At 33.5% G+C, this 15,204-nt stretch overlaps 1 protein-coding gene across 2 annotated transcripts in view; it reads right to left on the bottom strand.

Annotated features, from left to right (window-relative positions):
* Positions 1-15,204, bottom strand: part of LOC118734051 (fizzy-related protein homolog) — a 194,590-nt gene that overhangs the window by 107,738 nt on the left and 71,648 nt on the right. For both annotated transcript variants that reach the window (XM_036463746.1, XM_036463747.1), the window contains one exon: positions 6,513-6,765. In XM_036463746.1, the coding sequence (XP_036319639.1) occupies positions 6,513-6,765 (253 nt within the window). The remainder of the gene's footprint in view (positions 1-6,512; positions 6,766-15,204) is intronic.

Here is a 15,204-nt window from a genome sequence, read left to right as displayed (position 1 = left end):
AGACAAGGTATACACTGGAGAGCCTAAGAATAATGCAAAAAAGAGAAAAAACAATAAACAAGAAAGAAGATACCGATGACATTGCTGCTGCATACATTTTATGTTTATGACGAATTTTAGCAATTACCAGTATTGACAAGACTACCACAATAGATGGTACCGAATTAAAATTAAGTAATTAATTATGTTATAATAGAAATTTCTGTAAGTAGTAAAATATTATAATTCATTTGCCATTTTTATGTTCATATGCACGTCATACATGTATGTTCCTTATGTAATTTTTGTCAAACGTTAATGCATATTTGTAATTTTTGTACTTATTGTTGATACAGTGAAAATAAACAACCAGCCCCTGAAGATGCTAATGAGTTTAGCGAAACGTTGGGCAACAATAGTGGAATAACTTTGTTTTATTTGCACTAAAGGATGCAAGATCGGACAAGCCTATTAAAATATTAAAATTCAAAAATAGAACAATAATTATAATTTTTTTATATTATGTGCTTTTTATAAGCGTAAAACACAAAATAATTACTATAACTGGTGTTTGGTTTCAAACTCGGACAAACTAGACAAATTAATCAGATTTTATTTTTAATTGGATTAACGATTAATGTTTTAAATTAATTAAACGTAATCGCAGCCAGCGATTAACGATTCAAAAAATGTTATCATTAATCGTACAGTTGATTACGACTAATTAATTTTAATCGTCAAACGCGATTAAAATTTTAATCGTTAATTTTTAATCGTTAATCAGATTAACAGTTTTCCAACACTGTGTGAAATCATGTTCATATTCACGGAGAAAAATTGACGTTTTTGGAAAAGAGGCGTAGCACCTCCCATACTGACTGAAAGTTTCATATTGCATATCTCTTCAAATGTTTGGGGTAAAGCTAGGGCTGCCAGACGTCCCGGTTTTCCCGGACATGTCCCGGTTTTAGACTATTTGTCCCGGTGTCCCGGTCCAACCTTAAAATGTCCCGAGTTTCGTTTAAGTGCCCGGATTTCGATTTGATTGCACAAATTTTGCATAAAAATGACTACACTGAGAGATAAAACGCGTTGTAATATTAAGAAAAATTTTATGAATTTACTGGGGGAAACAACGCATAGTAAACATGAATATTTTTTATTTGATTATCATTTTAAAATTTTCGTATTTAAAAACAATACTTTCATACCACGCACACGTGGTGTTGAATCAAACTGAACATATGAATGCACATTTACATGTCTGGCTGTAGCTGAGTGCACGAAGATGCTTGCCACAATTTGCTAATTTCCAGAGCGTCAGGGTTCAAATCCCATTACAGGCAGCATGGAATTTAAATATTTTTTAACTTAATTATGAAAAAGCATGCGTTAAGTGCAAAGCGCTTCAAGTTAATATTGGCGTATTTTTCAAGTTAATGTTGGCGTAGCAAAAGCCAGATGTTTTGAAACAAGTTCACAGCAACGAAACAAATGACTAATATTTTAATGTTACGTTGTAATTAATTTTTTTTTTCTTCCGTGAGACCTAGATTACTTATAAGTACCGTGCCGTACAAAACCATTGGCTCGGAGACTCTTTCATCTGATCACAATTTCTAATCAGATCTTTTAGAAACATTTTGAAAATGTAGCTTTTGAGCCAATTAGTAAAGTGCAAGTCTCAAGTTACCAGAAAATTTCGTTGATTTTTTGCAATTATTTTTTTTTTGCTGACAGTGTCTTCCACATACAAAACAATGTCGAACATAGTTTGTATGGAAGAAACTCTCAATAAAAACAATACCAAAAAAAACTACATTTGTATGGGCTGCAAAACTTCATTTTAAAATTTTTTATAAAAAGGTCTGAATAGAAAGTTGCGAATTTGTATGCAATTTATTGCATTTTCCCGAGCTTTGCACAAAGTTTAGAAATTTTATTTTTATGTTTTCTGGTGTATTTAGTATAAACTGTATTTTTATAAGGAACAAAAAAGGTACATGCATTGTGAAAAGTTCTCTGTGCTTTAGTTGTGATAAATTGTTTTGTTTTGCTGATGTACGTTGTAATAATCTCATGATCTCATGTTTTTATGTTTTTGTTTTTGTTTATCAAAATAAAATTTCACTACATCCTTTTGTACGTAATTTTTGTCGAAACGAAATGGAAGGGAGCGAGAGGCCTCTCCCCCCCCTTAAGTGTCCCGGTTTGGCAACAGAGATATCTGGCAGCCCTAGGTAAAGCACTCAAGCTTGGTATGGAAATACATATGTATGTATGTATGTGAAACTAATACCATACTCATGGAGAAAAATGAGAGTTATTGGAAAAGGTGGTGTGGCAACTCCCATGCAAATTGATTTTTCTATGCTGCATATCTCTGGAAGTGTTTATTGCAGAGGACTGGAACTTGGCACCGAGATGTCTATACAAAATTAATGCCATACTCATAGAGAAAAATTTGCGTTATTCGAAAAGGGGACATGGTTCCTCTCGTACAAATTTACTGTTTTATACTGCTTATCTCTAGAGGTGTTCATGGTAGAGTACTGGGACTTGGTACTGGGGTATGTAAAATCAATTCTAAATTCATGGAAGAAGATTAGGGTTATAAGAAAAAGGAGCGTGGCACTTCCAGTAAAAATTTACTTTTTCTTGTCACATATCCCTGGAAGTGTTTGTGGAAGAATACTGGAACTTGGTATGGTTGTGTATACAAAATGTATCAATTGCTCATGGAAAAAATGTGAGTTATTAAAAAAGGAGGCATGTCGCCTCTCATACATACTAAAAACTTCTTAATGCATATCTCTGGAAGGATTGAAAATCTCTCGAAGTATTTTAAATTTGTTATGGAGATTTATTTTATAAGTGCCGTACTGACATAAAAAATTTCATTTAATGGAAAAGGGAGAGCTGGGTTCGGCCTTATAATCTAAAGCTCTCTTGAGGCATTTGCTACAGTAATGAGAAGTGGTAGTTTATCAAGGCCAGGTTACTAAATTTGAGTTGGAAATATTAGAACCCGCCGTGGCACCTCCAAGAAGGTTACACGTTCACTCGTCGTATACCTGGAACCATTTTAAGGTAAACTTAACAGCGCGCAGACGAGATTTTATAATTTTATAGTTTCAAACGGCCTAAATACCTTTACTCGCTTAAAAAATAACGAGCTATAACGAAATGGGCACATAAATAAAATCTAACATCATTAAATTATTTTTCATATTTGTATAAAAGCGCGGGGTGAAACCCGCGGGTATAAGCTAGTGATTACATAATTTTTTTTGTAAAAATCATCAGTCATCTTCGACACGAGTTCCATTTTGGGAACGTCCGAAAGGGTTCTTTTAATCGCTATACACTTACCATATAACATTTGTGGAAAATATTTTTATTGTTTTTAGATTGGTATTGTTGATGACTATTCATGACAAAAAATGTGTGTTTATTGAGAGCCTACTATAGTAGAAAACACCCATATTTATGTATGTATTCGAGTGGTCTACATTTTGTATGGGGGCAAAAAATGTCATCGTTGAAGACGGGGCACCCCCCCTTAGTTTTTTTCCTTTTGGTATTTGTAATATCTACATGATCTTTCAATTTTCTACTGTAAAAGCCAGTATGACGTACAAGAAATAGGTAAGAAATTTTCTCGAGTCAAATTTCCTTAAGGCAGTACGCAGTTCTTAAGAAATTTGCTACGGCTTCTACTACCATTTTCTAAAGTTTTTTGTGAAAAAAGAGCACAAAGCAACACAGGTTTGCAAAGAAATATATTCCCGTTCCATTATTTCTTGAGGAAAGAGTGAGGCAACAGGCTCAGATGTCAAACTTCCTTGGACACACACACGAAATAATGGAAATTTTTTCTTGACCGTTTTCTTTAGAGCTGCATACGGGCCTTAACCAGTGCAGGGTGCTCAATGACCTTGAAATGCGCTACTGAATCCCTTTGAGGATGTGAAAAATATTGATGATTTTTATAAAAAGCTGGTGTTTCCATGACAACTGAAGCTGGTAATAATTTTTCAGCTAATTTAAATTTGAAATTGTCTTATTGTCATTATTAATATGTACACTGCCGGAACAAAGTATTGGCACAGCAAATTTTTCACAATATATGCAACAATTTTCATTCTAATATTTTTCCGCTAATTTCGTATAAAAAATATGGTTCATTCTACAACAAAAAACATAAAAATATAACTCCTAAACTTTGTGCAAAACTCGCGAAAATTCAGCAAATTTTCATGAAAACTTTCAACTTTTTATTCAGATTTTTTAGAATTTTTTGAGTTTGCAGATTTGTAGTCCAATCCATTTTATTATAAAGTGCAAGTAAATAGGAATTACAGTTGATTTTTGGCATTTTTTTCACGCACCTCTTCCACACAAAAAATTTTTTTCGAAAATACTTTATATGGAAAAAATGCAAAACACCTTCAACAAAAAAAAATTCTCAAAACCCAACGCGATTTCTGACTAACTCCGAACTTGGATTGTACATTCGGCTGCAAAGCTGCATACTCAAAAAAATTCTAAAATCTGATTAAAAAGTTGAAAATTTTGATTAAAATTTGCTGAATCAAAAGTGGGGTGTCAAATTAAAGCGATTGGCCTGTAGATGCGCAAACTGGTTTTGTTTTAACAATTAAATTCAAATTATTTAATAATCAATGCCATCATACCCGCACCGTTCGTTCGATTTTCCAAAATGATCTTTCATATTAAAAGGCTTGGACTGCAATGTACTATAACTTCTTACTTTTCTAAAAGGAGTTGCCACCATTTAAAAATTGTATTCAAATTATTTAAAAAATAAATCACTTATTACGAAATGGGTATCAATCGAAATGGGTTTGAAAAGCTTTGTTTTTTTAATCAAATTCAATTAAAATCAAATTCAATTTAAGTATAGCGAATTCGGTAAGAGAAATACGTACATATCACCAAATTGTTGCCAAACGAAAGGGTTTTCAGAAGGTAGTAATTTGAAAAAATATGGATGTTAAGCGCGAGAGCGTTAAGTAATATTTAGTTTGAACACTAAGAATATTTTTGAGGTATTGGAAGAGGGTTTGAAAAATCCTTATTTCTGAACTATATTTACAGGGGTTGCCGCATGTTTAAAAAATAAAATTCTACTTAATTCATCAGTTAATTAAAATATTTGTCGCAATGTCCAACGAAGGAGAGTTACCAACATTTTAGCTTGAGAATACTTTTGAAGAGGGTGCCACCTGTTTGAAAGGTCTAATTTAATTAGCTAATACAAAAACTATTTGTAATATCAAAATACGGGAGTCAAAAGAAAGAGTGTTAAGAAATCTTTAGTTTGAACATTTGGAATGTTTGAAGAGGGTTTCCACGTGCTTAAAAAGTTACATTCAAATTATTCAATAAGTTGTATGAATTATTAAAATATGGGCATCAATCCAAATGGGTTTGAAAACTCTTATTTCTAACCTTTATTTAGGAGGGTGTTTAAACGTGTTAAACGTGTTTAAACAATAAAATTCCACTTAGTTCATCAGTTTATTGAAATACATGTGTATAACAATGTCAGACGAAAGAGATTTAAGAAAATTGTGGTTTGAAAATGCTTTTGAAAAGGATTTCACCTGTTTGGAAAGTCGAATTCAGTTAACTTATCCACAAGTTTAATGAAATATTAAGCTATAGGTTGCCAACCGAATGAGATTAATGAAAGCTTTAGTTTAAAACACCTTTTATTAGCCTGGGCAGGTTTTCGAAATGTCATATCGATCTAACTAGGTATATAAGTATGTACTTATATTATACGAGAAGGCATCTTTTTTCATGGTCATTCGATCTGCGCCGTTTTTTCTTCGAATTTAAAAAATTAGAGGTTTCGTCAAAGATCTTAGCCTGTAGATGTGCGATAAAGTTTTTTTTTTAATTAAGAACTTTTTTATCGGTACATATAAGTTGATTTGAATTTTGGAGAAATTAAAAACGTCCCCTATGCGAGACTATCTCTTCACTTAGAAACGGCTGCACGGATTTAGATGAAATATGGCACTCGGATCGCTTATAATCCTAACTAATATTTGGAATATTTTTAAGATTTTTGAAATTCAATTTTGGGCGTTTTAACGCCATGCGGGTTCACTACAAAACATATTCAGCTTCGGTGCTCGCTGTTAATTTCAGCAACTCAGAACGTATTATCTGTGAACCATGTCTATAAAGGGATTAACGAAATATAAATGCATTTTATACAAGAAACAGATACCTGCAGAATAAAGCCATAATAGCCCTCACATGTTAATTTGCTGGTAAATTGTAGTTTATGAATGCAATGGATACCTAACAAGCATTAAACGTTTGTGCATTAAGTTTAATTAATACAATATGCAGTTATTCATAAGTAACTCTACTTTCACGCTATGCATTTAAACAATACACTTATTTCTATGAAAAGGTTTAATTATGTTTTGAAGCTAAATACATTGCAACTTCGTGCTGTGCAGCCCAGACGCTAGTGACGACATTGAACTCACCTGCTTTGTGGGCGATTGGTACTTGAAAAGACTTCTTTTCGCCGCTGGTGTGTAGGTGTTCTCGTTGCGTTCATCACTAACCGCCTTCACGTCCTCAATGGCGGTGCCTAGAAGTTCATTCTTTAATAGGCAGGAGTATGCTAAGCTATCACGTGCAGATTCACCGCAGTCACGTTGCTTTTTACTTGTCTGAGGTGAATTCTCATTCGATTTATTTATAGATGCAAAATTGGTTTGCCAATTGTTGTTGGCTCTGTAAGAAAGAATTATATTGCAATAAAGACTATTTTGTATGCAAAAAATAAACATTAAATAAGAATACAGCATAAAATGTATATAAATTTTGTATTTGCATGTTTTTACCGAGTTTCTTTGCATCGGCATCTATAAAAATTTATGTATGTACAAATGCACATTTAAAACGGTAAATCAACTTCCGCACAAGTTTTCCAAATTTATATATTTTAACACATTAGAATACGGCATGCTTCCTTCAACATTTTCAATGAGCCAAATAATTTATGTATGTACATACATACATACTTATGTACATATGTATGTCTTTTTGTTTGTCATTAAATTTCGTAAAATTCATACGCACACAAATTGCTCACACAATCTCGACGTCACGCACAGGTGTGATTGCTGCACTGTTATACCTCACCCAAAAGCGGGTGCATATTCTTTTCCCTTCTAAACTTTTTGTGTGAATTATTTATTGAAGGTGGAAGTACAATGTATCAAATAAGCTTATAGTGACGCTGCATGCATTCAAAATTAGCTGACGATTTAAATTAAAATATTTATTGAAAGGTAAGGACTTAATTTGGAAAAATAAAATTAAATATATAATTTCTGTGCATGTTTGCATGTGTACTAGTGCCGACTCGTTGAATAAAACGCGATATTTAACCATCGCAGAAAGGCCCATTCGTTGGCCAATTGTTGGATAGGAAAGTTTGCGGTGCAAAAAAGAAGAAATGAAAAGAATATACATACATTGCATGAAGAGCCAAGGTTTGCACACCTGAAGCATTAACTTTTGCTAGAATTATTATGAAAAATACATGAGTGCATTTAGCTCATTATAAAACTTGTATTATTATCATTAGTCAGCAGTAGAATGCTTAATTCCGATTATTTTGAATGGCATTGCAATATCTTGCTTGCCTTTTTTCTAACTTTGTCATTTTCACGTTTCTCATTGCACGTTTCGCATGTTGTAGCGATATTTTAAACCTTTGCAAGCAATAAATTTGTTTGTGCCATTAAATATTAAACATTTGGAGGAATTGTGCAGTGTTTGACACGAAGTTACCTTGCAATTACCAAGGTAATGTGCATTTGATATGAATTATAAGCTTTGTCACATATGAATTTTCGATGAAATCATGCTGTTAGAATATATTAAATTTTTGTATGTGTATTTTAAAAATCATGCAATTGTATTTTGCATTAGTTGCATAAATTATTTGAAGTGGTTTACATACATATATGCAGCTGCTTTTTCAGAGATCACCATATCACCTAAAAATACTTCTTCTTGAGCCCACTGGGGTTTGACACTCAAATTAACCACTGAGTTCAGACGTGCCGAGTACGAGAAAACTGTTGGAAGCATATTCTAATTTTTCAATTGCAACTCAACTGCATATATTGAAGACAGTGAACGAAAATAAACTACATATATTGTACGTTACTATTTCGCTTCGTTTATTACTTCAACAGTTCGGTACAATACAGAAACAAAACAACTGAGTTCACTTTGGCGATAGTACACTCCAGTCGTTTAGTAGTTACAGACGAAACAACAAACGAAATGAATCGTGCAGAGAAAGAGATATGTATGTATGTACATTAAGCCGTATCATGACATAAGAAAAGTGTGTAAATTTTATTTAAACACTTATGTCGAGAGAAAATTTTGGGTGTAATTTTTTTTTTTTTGCACCCGCTAAAAACCGCTAAATCGCGTCTTTTGCTATAACTTTCTTATTTTATATCCAATTTTTTAAATCTTAATGTCGCTGAAAAGGTCTCGCTAAGGACTAAAATTGGTCATTAAACAGTTTTAGCCTTCAAACCCGTTTTAATTTATACCTTCACTAATTTTGGAATTACTATACCTACATGTTTATTTTTATACTATAAATCTATTATTACGTTCTCATTGAGCCATAAACTCGAGTTTATAGGCCATTTTGGTGTTTAACGCTAAAATCTGCTCTTAAACTCAGAGTTTACCATACAAACAATTTTCATTAAACTCGCCTTATACACCACTTTTATTTGGTGGTTACCCTACATTTTGATTAAACTTGGCCTCACTGAGTAATTTTGAAAATCAAAAATTTGAAACGGTTCAAATCGGAAGATTGTCATCTCCCTTCAAATAAGTAAACAAATAAATATTTGATGCTAAGTATTTGGCCGCGCTTCTCAAATTTGAGTTGTATGTTCTTTTGTTGCAACACATATGGATGCACTTACATTTTTGCTTTGACTCCGAACGGCAAATGTTTTTATTAGAAAGTTTTTCAAGGCAGAAATACACTCAAAGGCCTGCTATTTTGGATTATGCTCTGGCAAATCTAACGTTAGGCCTACCGAGTGGAAGTACGCACCTGTAATCATTCTACTACGGCGGTCGCCAAAAGTACATATGTTACATATGTATGTATTCCCTTATTTGTTCTCAACATGCAAGAAAACTATAATATGCTTCCTTAATAACATTATACGATAAATAGTTTTGAAAATGGATAAGAATAAGAACTTAAAGTTGTATTTTAATAAAGTATTTATTTTGTAAATTATTATTTTAATACTAGCAGACCCGGCGAACTTCGTCCCGCCCAAAATTAATTTTTTGTATTGAAACATTTTGGTCCAACATATTCACCAACAGTTCACGTTCATGATTTTCAGTGACGCATTTATCTTCTGATATTACGATTTGGTGGTTGTCAGAAGGCATATTTCCATTGCCATCTTAAATAACCTGGCAAAAGTGTATATGCATTAGAGGTATACGCCGCCGAGCCACGCCGCCGCCGCCGCCGATTTTTGTCATTCCTCACGCGCCGCCGCCGAGTTACGAAAATATGGCGCGGCGGCGGCGGCGGCGGCGTTCGGCGCCTAAGGAATTTGTACAAAATTTTCATGATGTATGTATGTACATTGAAATACATCGCTTGAAGAAACTAAATACTACTCGTTTAAAAATACAATTTTACGAAATGAAAATTACTTTTTTAAAGGAGTTTTTTTTGCATAATTTGGGCTACTGGACAAGAATATGATCTCCTTTATTTTTCCAAAAAGAGCGTAACTCAGAAAAGACATAGGTAACATATTTTTCGATCGAAAGCGTTTATTACAGTTAAATTAGGGCCGAATACTGGTAATCTAACGATTTTTTTCCACAGTAGACAACTCTTTCCAATACTACAACAACAGTAAAGTTATAACACATCAAAAACTTTAACGCCAATATCTCAGAAAGCAGTCGTATGTAAGCAGCTGTAGTGTAGTGATTAGAAGTGCGCAAACCTCCGGGTGTATTTCTGCCACGAAAAACAGCTTCTCATAAAAAAAAAAACAATCGCCGTTCAAAGTCGGCGTAAAACTGTATGGACCCCCTTTGTGGCACAACATCAAGGCGCACGCCACAAATCGGAGGAGAAGCTCGGCCAAACAGTAACATATTGCGTAAGCGCAAATCTGTTATTATTTTTACACGTAGAGGTTGTCGTAAAACACCGAGACCACGGATTCTGGCTAAGCGAGCACTGCTTATCCAGTCAGATACCCAAAATCGTATAAATTCGTCTTAGCATAGCATTTTCCATTTCATTGAATTGCATTTGAATTCCTATTTCTGCACATATTTGAACTACTCTATTTGAAATGTAATCATTAATTGTACGTAGTTATTCATATGCCTATCAAAATTATATGCGTATTGTACACACGCATTCATTAATCATATTAACATATTTATTATATCCATTTATTTGCATATCGTAGTTAGCTTAAAATCTCTATCTGAATTATTGGATTATTGTACTTAATATATTTGAAGTCTAAACCTCCCCTAATGTTTAAACAACTTTAAGTAGCGATATACGTAGTAATGCCGATAAGGCAGGCACCCTTTGACAGCGCACCAAAGGGAATAAGAAGGAATGACATTTCGTTGTATATGTCAGAATTTTTTCCACCCTGGTTTCACGCAGTCGCTTTTCTTTGCAATATATTCCCCATAAAGTTTCGTATTTTCCGCGCAAATTTGAGCACAAACCCTTACTCAATTAATTAACTAAGCTGTGTAAATAAATTTAAAAAAAAAACCGAAAAACCTCCGCCTTTCCTTTGTGAGATTGGACATGGTGCGGGCATATCGGGTTTCCTATCGACATAGGAGGAATATTGTGCTGCAGATTCAGTGCGTGTGCATAGCGTGCCATCCGGCAATCGGCCACGTTTCCTGGTTCGCCAGCACCCCCATCTGAGGGTCCGCTCACCCCCCGCCGTTGTGTCACCTCGCCCTATTCCCCGAAAAGGCCTACAACTTTTCCACTGGTCACATGCAATTCTAAAGATAGTACAAATTTCTGTTTTTTAAAGTCCAATTTATATCGGGAAGAATTGTTAGTCCCATTATCTTTGTAAATTGAGCTTATGACATTTGATACGTTACTAGGGTTCTGGCACTCGATAACAAAAAAAATATCGTTTTAAAACTATCGAGTAAAAAGTACCGAAATGGTATCGAAATTCGTGTCTTTATATTGAAATCATCGGTAAAAAAAACCACGAAGCCTGTTGTGACTTTTCCAAATTGGATAAGGAAGCAAAGCGAATGAGTCTGGTGGCAAATGAGGGATATGAGATACTTCGTCTATCTCCCGTCATCAAACAAGCCACTCGTTTCTCTACTGTGCCAAGTTGGGATCAAACGAAACCAGCGAGTAAAAGTAAATACTCCATACTTTTGTTGGGATACCAAGTATTTTTTTACTCGACGCTTTTCAATCCGATAGCTAGTAAGTATCGATACTTCTCTTTCGATACATTGAAAATACTCTTACAGCCGCACTCAGAGTCGTTTAATGATTACTTAAGGTGTCCCTCAGTAACGATTTGAAAAAATTCCCTCTCAGAGTCAGTTAATGATTCGTTGAAGGCATTTAATGAACATTAAAGTTAAGTAAACAAAAACCTTTACTTAACTTTTTATCGAATGATTTTGAAATTTTTTGTTTGTTTTCAATAAATTTCAATTTCGATAACGTTACTGTAACAGTGGCAATGGCCCAGTGAGCAGAGCACTTTCGTGCCATTCAAGAGATCTGAGTTCAATCCTCGGCAACGAATTTGTTTATAACTAAATTTTTTATGTTTTACTGCTTAAAAAATTCATATTTTTTATTTTATTTTTTGGAAACTTTTTTGTTCATCTTTTTTCGCCTTTTTTAGTTTATCCTGTTTAAAAAAAAAAAAAATTTTTTCATTTCGTTTAGTTTTTAGAAAACTTATTGCTAAACGATAAATATAATAACACTATTAGCACATCTTTCAATTACTCATTCGAAATAAAGAAACGAGCTTTCAAGATAGTTGCAGAAATATAAAGACTTTTGTCTATAAATTAAATTAAAAAAAAAAATGTTTCCTCTTTTTTAGCAATAAAATCTATACATCAAAAGAAAATTAGATCAAAGAAGCAAAAAATTCAACAAAAACAGTTTATAAAAATTGACTAAAAAAAATTAATAAATAAAAAAAGAAAGTAGAAAATGTTCCTGCCCTAGGACTCGAACTCGAATCTCTCGAATGGCACGCCAGTGCTCTGCTCACTCAGCCATTGCGTCTGTTGAGCCAGTGCGCGCGAAATGATATAAATAGTTATTTTTATATTTTACTTCAAACTGAACGAAAAAAGTGAGTGATGCCACAAAACTAAAGGGCCGTAACTAGGGCCATACTTAAATTTTTTATTTCATAATTTTTAACTCTGAGAGGAAACATTAATTAACAGATTTAACGATCATTAGTTAAGTGCCCGTTAGAGGTAATTTAAGGAACGTTTCTGAGTGCGGCTGTTAAAATACTTTTTTTAATGCAGCGTTCGTAGGAAAGTATGCAATATTATTCGTGCAAATTCTTAATTACTTTATGCAGAGAATATTTTAAAGTCATTTTATTTCAAAAAAGAGCTAATACTAATCGGTCTGATGGACTCACAATGTATTTATCTGCACCTATATCATCTAAAAACAGCAACCGCTTAGAACGGCTGTGAAGTTATACATACATATGTATTTATAAAGGTGTTCTTACACGATATGCATTTGCATCTGTAAACGTGACTTTTTCAATAAATGTGTAATTGCGTATGTCTGTCAAATTCACAGTCTTTATTTAACTGTTTAAAAATACATTCTTTGAAAACGAAATAAACTAAACTCAGATGATTCTATCTGTGTGTCAGATGAAAATAGAAACATTTCTATTTCGTATGTACGTGCATCTGCTTTGTACAGAAACAAATCTAATTTGCCTTTAAACGATACGTTGACATTTCCATATCAGAGCTGTAAAACTGTGAAATCATTTAAAATTTTAATCATGAAATATTTACAAGTAGGATTTCATTCATTTTCCTTTGGTCTGGTAGTGTGGCTTATATTTTTTTCAATCTGAATTCAATACTGAATTAGCTTCCAGATGAATGAACACTTTGCTATGTGTGCATTCTCTAATTCAGTTCCAATCAAATTTTATACACTAAGAAAAATATGTAAGTTTAGGTGATGGAATAATGAGGTGTATGAACTTTAAAACGATATTGACATAGTGTCGCGTATCAATGCACAGCGGCCACGCGGGCTAAGCCATGTCCTACGAATGAATGGTTGTGCTTGGACTCCTCCACGCATGAAACGCAGCTTGATTCACATGAATATATTGTACAAATTTATAGTTTTGGTTGTTTAAAAACTGAGTGCAAAATGTTCCAAGACAATTAGTATCTATAATTTTTTTCTTTTAAAGATTGGAAAATCTGCAGAACATGAAATAATCAAGCGTAACAACCATCAAATGATAGCAGCTTTTATCATTCAGTCCATGGTTTATCCACATACATATAATGTCCTTTTTTAGTATATTATGATCAGTTTTTACTTGTAAAGAACGATATTCTCATTTCCCAATACCAGGTGCTCATGCATGTGAAGTAACAATTTTTCTATTTCTACGTACAAAATTGTTTGTATAAATTTTTAAATTTCCTAAATTCTACTTTGTACAGTTCAAAGGCTTCTACAAAAAAAAAAAAATTATTTAAAAGTTCTACAAACAAATTTATACATATAGAAAGCTTGCTACTTCATATGCATGATACAAAAAACAAGGTAGTTCCATTGTCACTTTTTCGTCGCCATTTTAACAACCTGACAATTAAGCAGATTTTGACATTTCGTGCTACCATACCCAATATCTAAAATCCTTCAATTGTTCTTATTAATTTTTTGTCGATTTAAAAATCTTTGTGCTTAAGCATAGTATTTTATTCCTATTTCACGTGAAAAAGCTGTTAAATTGCATATAAAATTTCTTTCTGTGAAATAAGTGTGAAATTACACAACATTTCCTCAGCAAAGTAGTATTCTGTTCAGGCTGTGAAAAAGTTTGCAACATTTTTGCAAAATGAAGCTAGCAATACAATTTTCATGACATTTTTAAATACACACGTACATTTTAAATTATGTGAAAGCTGACAGTTTATAGAATTCAGTAGCGGCAAAAACAAAGGGGGGTTAATTGGTTAAACCTTACCCAAGCCGATCGTAAAACTTGCGACGCAATTTCAGCTTATGCCTGTCGGTCTTGGCAAGAATGTAATCCCCCAAAGTTTAGCTTAACATGGTTCTGGGGATACACCCTGTGATCGTGTTACTTTCCAGAAGGTCGCGCCCGTTTTTCTCTACATATTTCCATTGTAAAAATGCCTCATCTCAGTATTCTATGTGAATGCTTCCTGAGGGGTCTATGCGTCACCAGAATTTTAGTTTATATGTCTTATACCGCTAGCTCTCGTAGCTGGCTACGAGATCGTTTTCATATACCCCCATATTTCATAGGTTTCGGATTGATTTCATTTACCTCTATTCCAAGTTCTACGGTGGCACGCTGCATTTTCCAATGAACCCATATTTTTCCATGAGCTTGAGATTGACTTCATATACATACATACATATATCCATACCAAGTTCCAGAATTCTACCATAAATACTTCCATTCGATTTGTATAGGAGGTTCCACACCCCCTTTAGATATCGGTTTTGTTTTAGCCTATAACCATTCTTGGAAGATTTGTGTCCGAAATTTCCAAAAAATCGGTATAGCCGGTAAGGGCATTGTGACTCCTCAAAGGAAATGAACTAATGATTGCAAAAAATGAAATCATAGTTGACCAAAAAAGAACGTTAGACTTCATTCTCTCAACTTCTCAGAATGTAGAAAAGCTAAGAAATATATAATAAGATAGGATATATTAAAACAGCCTCCAGAACATTTACCAAAAGACGCCCCTGAACTACACAAATCAGTTTGATTGAAAATTTGTTTTTATCTAATTATTTTATACTTCACTTTTGGGTGTGTCAAAATTTCATGTGAAAAC

This window comes from Rhagoletis pomonella, unplaced genomic scaffold (genome assembly GCF_013731165.1).
Source record: "Rhagoletis pomonella isolate Grant_MI unplaced genomic scaffold, Rhpom_1.0 Rhpom_scaffold_00002, whole genome shotgun sequence".
NCBI lineage: Eukaryota > Metazoa > Arthropoda > Insecta > Diptera > Tephritidae > Rhagoletis > Rhagoletis pomonella.
The sequence above is the reverse complement of the archived record's forward strand: the minus strand, read 5'-3'. Positions and strand labels throughout refer to the sequence as shown.